General features: G+C 37.5%; 1 protein-coding gene across 1 annotated transcript in view; it reads left to right on the forward strand.

Moving 5' to 3' along the window:
- The window catches only part of etfa (electron transfer flavoprotein subunit alpha), a 110,056-nt gene that overhangs the window by 67,792 nt on the left and 32,264 nt on the right, over positions 1-10,000 (forward strand). The window contains exons 5-6 of the mRNA XM_039773425.1: positions 1,883-1,982; positions 8,278-8,388. Of these exons, the coding sequence (XP_039629359.1) occupies positions 1,883-1,982; positions 8,278-8,388 (211 nt within the window). The remainder of the gene's footprint in view (positions 1-1,882; positions 1,983-8,277; positions 8,389-10,000) is intronic.

Consider the following 10,000-nt stretch of genomic DNA (forward strand, 5'->3'; position numbering starts at 1 on the left):
TGCAGGCAGTTCCTGGAGGATGAAGGAATTGATACCATTGACTGGCCACCACACTTTCCTGACCTAAATCCAATAGAACATCTCTGGGACATTATGTTTTGGTCCATCCAATGCCACCAGGTTGCACCTCAGACTGTCCAGGAGCTCAGTGATGCCCTGGTCCAGATCTGGGAGGAGATCCCCCACAACACCATCTGTCATCTCAGTAGAAGCATGCACCGATGTTGTCAGGCATGTATACAAGAACACAGGGGCCATACAAAGTGCTGCGTACAATTTTTAGTTGCTGCAATTAAATTTTGGCAAAATGGACTAGCCTGTGACACTGTGATTTTTGGGGCATCTTTGAATTCAGGGCTCTGTAGGTTGATCATTTTCATTTCCATCAAACGATGTGGCATCCTTTCGTTCCTAACATATTACCCAGTCTATATCAGTATAGATATCCAGGAGGATTTCTTTTTCCCATTGAGATCTGATGTGTTTTCAAAGTGTTCCTTTAATTTTTTTGAGCAGTTTATATATATATATATATATATATATATATATATATATATATATATATATATATATATATAATATCTATCTCTATCTATCTGAGAGAGAGATATACACACACATGGTCTGAACACATACCAAAATGACTAGAAAGAAAGAAAAGAAAACTTCTGACTTGGCAGTCACAGTGTGAGGCTTAATATAGGCATATTACTGTTGGTATAAAGGAGCCACATTTGTGCATTTTAACATACTTTTGCTGAATAAAATGAAAGTCCTCAGTGTTAGTGTGTCAGAAAGAGGTTATGCAGCATTGTTCTTAATGGCACTCAGCTTTGTTTTATTGTCTCCTTTGTTATATTTATAGCTGGAGGTGTACAGAGTGAAGAGAACAAGAGACAGAACTGTTTCTTATGGTGCTCCAGTGTTACTCACATCTGCATCAGAAACACAGCCCTTGAGTCTCACAAACTGCGGTCTGCCCGACAGTCCATTGTTTAGGACACCATATTTCTTTCAGCTGCATCTCTTTGAGCTTACCCCTAAATAACGAAAGCTGAATGGTGTAGAAAGCACTGGAGAAAAAAAACAATCCTCACCATTACGCCAGCTATGTCCAGGTGATAGTAACCGTTGTGGATCAAATAGATAATTGAATCCTTCATTCCAGTCGTTGTCTGATATATACAGTATATAGTAATGTTGTAATTTTTTTATGATGGAAATCCTATGACATGCTCAGAATTATTGGAAAGGATATTTAATCTTTGTACATATCATTACAAACTTCAAAATAGCTCATACCTGTTTGGAAGATTAAGCCATATAGTATGATATTGAGTTCATGCTTTGTGTATATAGCCATTAATGGGGCAGAGGGGTTGATAAATATTAGTGTCAATAAATAAAGATTTTATTTTTGCATGTGTGCATTAGGTTGTGTGTACTTTATTGTGTCATATGTTGTCTTGCAGTTAATAGGTGAGGGTAAAAAATGGCCCAGTGTCACAACTCAGTAAGGCATAACAAATAGTAGTATTCTTAAAACCATTTTGGTAGTTTTGTGCAGTGTGCAGCAAGTAGATGCATATTTGTCAGTGGCTATTTTGCTGTTTATATTGGCAATATTTTACTAGAAATACTAAATTAACTATCTATATGTGATAGTAGATTTGTGCATGAGTGTGACCTAAAATGAAATGATGTGCCTTTCATTGCTGGATTATAACTTGCGCTTAATAGTGCCAGATATGCTCTAGCTCCCTATAAATCCTATAATCGAAAAAAAGGTTAAAAAACTGATAGGTGGATGTTTCATATTAATGTGTGTATTTAGTTTAGTAAATGTTTCCCTTTCTGTCCCTAATTGTTTAATTTTTTATAGAGTATATTACCAAGACTTGCTGCCAAGCTTGATGTAGCTCCTGTGTCTGATGTTACTGAGATCAAATCACCTGATACTTTTGTTAGACCAATCTATGCTGGTAAGTCATGCTGTTTGTTTTTCTTGTGGTTTTAGTCTGCTGCATGCTCAACATCACATGACCAGGTCTTGATTTCTCTGTTGCTTTTATGCTCAGCTCTGCTTAAAGGAGGTACTTTCTAAGAGGATGGAGATCAATATAAACGGTTTTAAATGTGTAGTTCAATTAGTTGATTTTTTTTTTTTTTATTCGCTACTAAACAAACATAAATATAATTCAAGATAACAAGTAAAGTACAGATTCAGTTATAAGTGAATTCTAAAGAGCCTTCTTAAAATTAACAGCAACAGTATTTGTTAACAGACTTACAGAATGCATCCATTTTTCAAGCCAAGAAAGTTGTCAAATATTGATCCTCATCTTCAGTTTAAACACGCATTGTAAAATGTTTTACATGTCATTTTTGAACAAAAAAATAGCAGTATTATGAGATTTCGCCATTTTGAAAGAAGACTAGCTGTACACACTCCATCCACACTTCTCTTCCTTCACAATAACTTTAATCCCCAACGGCCGTGGTTTATTATTCTTTCCAGCACTCTATTATTGTCACAATCATGTATCAGAGCCACATAGTTTATATCAAAACTTTTGCTGTTTCAAACAAAATGTATTTGGTAAGTCTTTAGGCTTTTGTTTTCCGAATATCCTGTGCCACATAGCCATTCCTTTTGCCTTACAATGGAACCTATGTATTTTTAAGAATTAAAAAAAAAAAAAAGGATTATCTTTAAAACACATTTTTGCAATGCAAATTCATATATACCATGCTGAGGGAAGAATTAACTTTAAAAATGTTTATCTTAAAAGGATAAGTTTGGTAAGTGAAACTCCTTAGTTAAATTGATTTTAAATTTTAAGCATTGGTCATTGTGGAGGTATGTGTAATGTTTAACTTTCAATTTTTCCAGCTGTTAATGCTCATGAAAAGTGGGAGGTTTGCACAAAGGATGGATTTAATATTAATTGTTAAAGGAAAAAAATCTAGATGCCCTGTACTTAAGAAATTTGAATTTCTTGAGTCTCCTTTCTTCTTCTTCTCTTCTCTGTATTTGTTTGAGAGCATAGAATATATACTAATATGGATTTGTATGCTAATACTGTCAGAAAAGCTGCAGCCAAGAATTATAAAATACTAGCAAAATACCAGCGCCATGGCATACTACTGCCTTAAAATTTTTATTAAGAAGAAAATTAAACCTTTTTCAACTGAGGGAAAACATACCAATAATTATTTGTTAAGTATCTCTTTGTATACCACATTGTGAGTTCGGCCCTCAGGTTGTAATATGACCAAGCTGTGCGCTGAGCTTACTCCTTGAGCATGCAACGTACAGTTGGCCATGTGAACAGTAATCTTGTTTCAAATCTCACAGCTTGGATTGCTGCTGTCATAATTGGTTTGAGTTTCATGGTTTGTTTCAATTACGGCAGTATTTGTAGGACGAGTTGAAGAGACATTCGGCATCTGTCAAGCGTTGTAAGTATACAACCGGTTTCATCGATAACTTTACATCCAGCTTTTTAGAGTTTAAACATTCATAAATATCAAAGTGTCCACTACTGAAATCGTCACCTGTCAATCTAAGATGTTTAAGAGGCATTGGCGGTTGTCGAAAGGTGTAAAATATTTGGCCATTTCGGTACACATGAAAGCGACAACCGAACAATTCAGCGGCAGCCATCAACTCACATGCAGATGCATAGGTGAAGGGCTTAAGCATTTCACTCTTGTAGTGCTCCTGTGTAGTATAATTATCTCCTGTACCGTCATCAGTCCACACCTTGAACCTGTCCCAGTCATTCAATACATAAGACACCATGTTCCTCCGGATATCAAGAGTGAGCTTGATATGGCCGTGCAATATGTAACATAGAGAATGGAAAAGCCAGGTGCCATCTCTGGGCATGGAAACCACTCGGTAAGGGACAGTTGTTTGATCAATGGTGATCACCTCGATAGACATGTTAATGGGGGTACGGTTGGAATGATAAAGGAAATGGATACCTGAACAATGTAAAGTAAGTCTAAAATACCTAAACAATAACTATAATCATAATAAATGAACAATAAAACAGCAGAGAAGCCGTGGATTAAATAAAAAGGCTGTAGTTATCAGCAGGGAGACATGAATCCCGTGGCGAAGCAAGGAAGGGAATGTAGAGACTGGAGTGACGGACGGGCCTTATATAGGCAGGCAGCCAACAACGTGGGAGGCGTTGGGATGGGGGACCTAACGCCGCCTCACACAGTGACCGAGGTGCAAGCTATGGATGTATATATGTACGTAAGTAGGATTCAGTTAGAGTTGGGAACCCGCGTACCAAATTTCTTGAAGATGGGCCCATAAGTAACAAAGACAGTTGAAAAGTTCAATATGGCGGCCGACAGTGGCATCATACCACCGAAATAAGTACCAAATTTCAGCCTTCTACCTACACGGGAAGTTGGAGAATTAGTGACGTTGGAAAGTTCAATATGGCGGCTGACAGTGGCGTCATACCACCGAAGTAAGTACGTACATTGGTTTCGTTTAGCGCAGAGAAGCCGCCTACCAAATTTTGTGAAGATGGGGCCATGAATAAGAAAGTTCAACATGGCGGACGTTGTTGACTGTTATGATCATTACGCGTAGAATTTCGAAATGAATCCTGCTTAACTTTTGTAAATAAGCTGTAAGGAATGAGCCTGCCAAATTTCAGCCTTCTACCTACACGGGAAGTTGGAGAATTAGTGACGTTGGAAAGTTCAATATGGCGGTCGACAGTGGCATCATACCATCGAAATAAGTACGTACATGGGTTTCAGTTAGCGCAGGGAAGCCACCTACCAAATTTCGTGAAGATGGGGCCATAAATAAGAAAGTTCAACATGGCGGACGTTGTCGACCGTTATCAACCGTTATGACCGTTACATGTAGAATTTGGAAATGAAACCTGCTTAACTTTTGTATGTAAGCTGTAAGGAATACGCCTGCCAAATTTCAGCCTTCTACCTACACGGGAAGTTAGAGAATTACTGATGAGTGAGTGAGTGAGTCAGTGAAGGCTTTGCCTTTTATTCGTATAGATGAAAAAATGCATTACATGTATGAGTCCTTTGTGATAGACGGCTGGCGTTTCAGCCCGGCCGGGACGTCCCTCAACTGAAGAAACGCCTTTTCAAAGCATTACATCCCCCGGGACGCTAGATGGCAGCTGCCCTGGATGGAAATCGTTCCTCGGATTCCCGCAGGGCAGTATGGGACATGGAGTCTGTCTCTTCATCCCTGTTGGGTGCCGCCAGGGGGAGCTCACCAAGAACCAGGGGACTATTACCGTGACGCTAACCCGGAAGTACTTCGGAGCCACTAGAACAGAAACCTGCAGTACTTCCGGGATACTTGAAGAAGGCGTTAGACCCGGAGAAGGAATACTTCTGGGTCATGGACTTTAAAAGGACTTTGGGGAAACCCAGCAGATAGAGCTGAGTTTGGAGGAAGTTTGACGGAGCTTCTGGGAGTGGTGGATTGGTTATTGTTTGTTATTGATTGTTGTATTGATTTTTTTATTGAGAATTGTGGAGTGTGCAGTGCTTTGTTCACTTTATTGAATTATTAAAGAATCTGCTTGGTGTTTTTACAAGTCTGTTTGTGATGTCTGTCTGGTGGGTTCATTGGGGTAACAGCGCCTCTAGTGTTCACACATTCTAAGCCCACACCTGCAACCAGAGGCTTGCTTTTCAGTTTATTGGTTCCCTTAGAAAGTGGTAAACCTACAAAAATGGATTAAGTGGTAACTTGAGGTTGGACTGGTATAAATGTGAATGACTCAAGGTTATTATTGTAAACAAATAGAAAAACTATTAATAAATAAAAAAAAATGTAAATTGAAATAAAATAATTAAAAAAAACAATATGAAAAACTAAAACTATATTAAACTATTCTAGCAGCTGTAAAGACCAAGAAATAAATACCATTAAAAAATTCATACTCGCTAGACGTAAAGATCAAGTCCTCTTTACTGTTTTTCCACTTTCCCTGAGACCGCTTTTCAGCTGCTAGTCATCCCAGAGTTTCCTGCGAACGGTGTCTATTTACACAGCATTTGCAATGGCAGGAAAGCTGAATATGGGCCATAGAAAATAGTTTAAAAATTATAAAATTGTGTAAAATTATTCATATTCAGTACCTGGTTTTGATTGTGCTTGTTTTTTATCAGAAAAAACAAAACCAAATAATAAACTGTGTTGTGTAGTGTAATAAGCTTCCACTAACATTAAACCCGTATCCAAACCCGTTAAAGTGTACAGTTCTATCTCACTGTGACACAAAAACTAAACTCCATAGTAGCTCTTTAACCATACCATAATTACTAAAACTGAAACATATATATATATATATATATATATATATATATATATATATATATATATATATATATATATATATATATATATATATACAGATGTTTGTCACACAGTATATACTGTGGCGAATGGCTGGGGGTGGTCACTGCCAGGGGGCGCCCGAATGCCTGAGGAGCCCTGGCCTTCACAACTTTCGCCACACCCGGAAGTGCTGGGGGGGGAGAAGACCAGGGACACACTGGGGAGTGCCGCACAAGATTATCAGGAAGCACCTGGAGCACTTCCAGGTGATTATAAAAGGGGCCGCCTCCCTCCATTCGTTGGCTGGAGTCGGGACGAGACAAGGTCTTGGAGGAGAAGAAAGGAGGCGGCCTGAAGAGAGAGGCAAAGGCTTTCTGAGGCCTCGACTTTGGGAAGTTTTGGGGGCTTGTGTGCACTTTTGTAAATATTAGAACTGTAAATAAACGTGTGTTGGGTGCTACAACAATGTCTATCTGTCTATATATATATATATATATATATATATATATATATATATATATATATATATATAGTGGAAAACTGGTGTATTCCCCAGAGCTGATGGCTTCTTAGTATTGGGTGATGCACTTACAGTAGAGTCTCGCTTATCTGACATAAACAGGCCAGCAGAACGTCGGATAAGCGAAAATGTTGGATAATGGCGGGTGTTAAGAAAAAGCCTATTAAACGTCAAACTATGTTATACTTTTACACATTACGAACCCAATAATCATGTTTTACAATAAAACAATAAATTAACTGAAAAAATGAACTTACAGTTACAGAATTGTCTGAAGTTAAATACAGTTTGTACTGTACTTAAAAAGTTCAGTCCTGTGATGATTTAAAGACCTTTTTGATCGAAGTCTGCTTTCCTGACGAGTGCCGTTTCTTCACTGTCAAGTCTCGCCATCTTTGCAGCATCATTATGTTGACTCCTGTAGCTTCTTCTTGTTGCTCAATGTAATTAATTGCAGTTTCTAGAGCCTTAACTCCATCACTCATATAGTCAACATCCATACGAGCGTATACTGTTTACTACAGCATTGTGACTGTGTGTGTGTATGTGTGTGTGTGTTTGTGCTGTGACGTGCGAGTCCCCATCTTGCACCTGAAAACATGAAGCTGAGTCTCAGTACTTTATCAACACCAGCTTTATTAAGCTTGAAACGGCAACAGTGCGGTTATTTTTTGTAGCGGGATCTGCCATTCTCCTATACACAGACACAGCAGTTAGGCAGGGTCGGGGGAAAATTTATACTGTGCCCTATTCATTTATAATGTTCCTTGTATCGCCCATCGACGGCAGGCTCTTATAGCACGTCCACGATCTTTTCGATTTCGCTTTTATGGCGAACTGCTACAGCGCTGGGAGACTGCGATTGCTTTGGGACGCTCTTCCGTGTGTCATCCCGTTGGGTGGAATCCCCCCAAGAGTTTAGAAACTCACTCACACCAGCAATGATTCTTTTCAAAGGTAAAGTGCAGGTGTTTGCTTTATTTTTGCTTTGTTTTATATTAATCATTTTTATATGAATAGTTTTGTGTTGTGGAACAAATCATCTGAGTTTACATTGTTTCTTATGGGGAAATTCGCTTTGATATACTGTACGAGTGCTTTGGACTGTGAGCACATTTCCGGAACGAATTATGCTCACAAACCGAAGATCCACTGTAATTAGCTTCAGTAGAGTCGGGAGCAACAAAAAATAGACAACGCTTACAACTTGCAGTTCTTGTTGCCGATTGATGCGTTTTTTTTACGGTGGGACATCGGATAATACGGAATGTTGGATAAGCGAAGGTAGGATAAGTGAGACTCTACTGTAATTCTCCATGACCTAATAATGAAAAGAGTGTCATCCGTAAATGATTTATACAACTTAAATTTAATATAATGCTCAATGTGAATTTTTTCTTCATAGGAAATGCACTCTGCACAGTGAAATGTAAATCAAAAGTTAAAGTCTTCACTGTACGAGGAACATCTTTTGAGGCTTCACCCACAAGTGGAGGCAATGGATCTACAGAAACAGGTAACTAGTCTATATTCAGATTTTTACTTTAGAATTATTTATACAGGTAATATACTGAAAAGTAGAACTTTCATTGTATACATAAAAATATGTAAAGGAGTAAAATATACATCTTGGTAAGTTAAACATAACTGTTGTAATATACATTTTTAAGTAACAGCCTAGACTGCTTCAGGTGATGCTACAGCTGTCTTTCTTCCAGGACAAGTTGTTATACCTGTTGGGTACAGAGTCTTGTTGATTCCAAATATTAAGATATTTTTATCTCACCTTTGAACATAACAGTCTGAAACATTCAAACAATACAAACGAGCAATGTTTAATCAATGGATGATCAGTGTTCTTTTGTTGTCCAGTCAGAGCCAGGTGGAAAACCTGTAGGTTTACTTAAACAAGGGAGTGAACATGACCTCCCCTCTTAATTTGCATGAAGTTCTCTTCTTTATCAGAGAAGAGGGGTATAAAATTGCAAAATACATGTACTCAAATTGGCACAATGCTGTAATTAAAGGAAAAGATACTTCCACAAACAATTACTTAAATGGTGTATACACATGGTATACAGACTATTACAAGGTTATTTTGTAATTGAATCTTTCTCCTAACAAAGATTAGTTTAACCTTAAAAAATTTTTGGTTTCAAAATATTGTTCATGTGCCTCTTAATACTATTTAAATATCATTTGAATGTCACAACAGACCTATGAATTGTTAAAGACTGTATGTATCCCTTTATGGTGACAGTCCAACTTTTTTTACATTAACATTTCCAGCATGTTGATGATTCATGTCACAAAAGACATATCTAGGGTTGTATCCATGATCTTGGCAGTAACATCACTGTATTTTAAAGGCCTGCACACTTCCCACATGTCAATCAAACAACAGTTTCAGAAAGAAGGAACTGCAGTTTTGCAACACTCATGAGTGGGTACAAAATGTGAAGACACAGTGTCATTGTTTCAAGTTAGTTTGAATAAATTTTCATGCCTCGAAGTCCCACTATTGTCAAGTAGTAAAATGTCCCAAAATATGTTGTAAAGAGGTGTTTTCAATAATCCTGGAAGTAATGCAAAAAAAGACTGGTTTCCCTTACGGTCATTGTAACTTTATATGTGAATAACTAAAATAGCATTTGAGTATTAAAATAAAAAGTAAAATTTTAAGTGAATGTGCAAAGTATTTTTTTTTTTCCTCCATTGCATTCAACAGAAAGCAAGTTTTGATCTTGTGATCTTAATCTGGTTCATTTGACAAGAGTGCAGCATGACTGAGCATTTTATCCAAAATTTTATGTTCATACTATGACAAATATAAATCTTAAAGCATGTTTCCCTGTAGAGTTTGTGTGTGTGTGTATATATATATATATATGTGTGTGTGTGTGTGTATGTATACATATAGGTGTGTATATATATATATATATATATATATATATATATATATATATATATATATATATATATATATATATATATATATATATATGGTTACAAGTGCCCTGGAGGGTACAGGGAATTTTTTCCCCGACCCCCAAAGGTTGGCATACCTGAGTGTAGGGGGGGAGGGGTCAGTCGTGGAATGTCATCACAGCAAGCGAGTTCGTCAATCT

Source organism: Polypterus senegalus, chromosome 12 (genome assembly GCF_016835505.1).
Source record: "Polypterus senegalus isolate Bchr_013 chromosome 12, ASM1683550v1, whole genome shotgun sequence".
Classification (NCBI taxonomy): Eukaryota; Metazoa; Chordata; class Cladistia; order Polypteriformes; family Polypteridae; genus Polypterus; species Polypterus senegalus.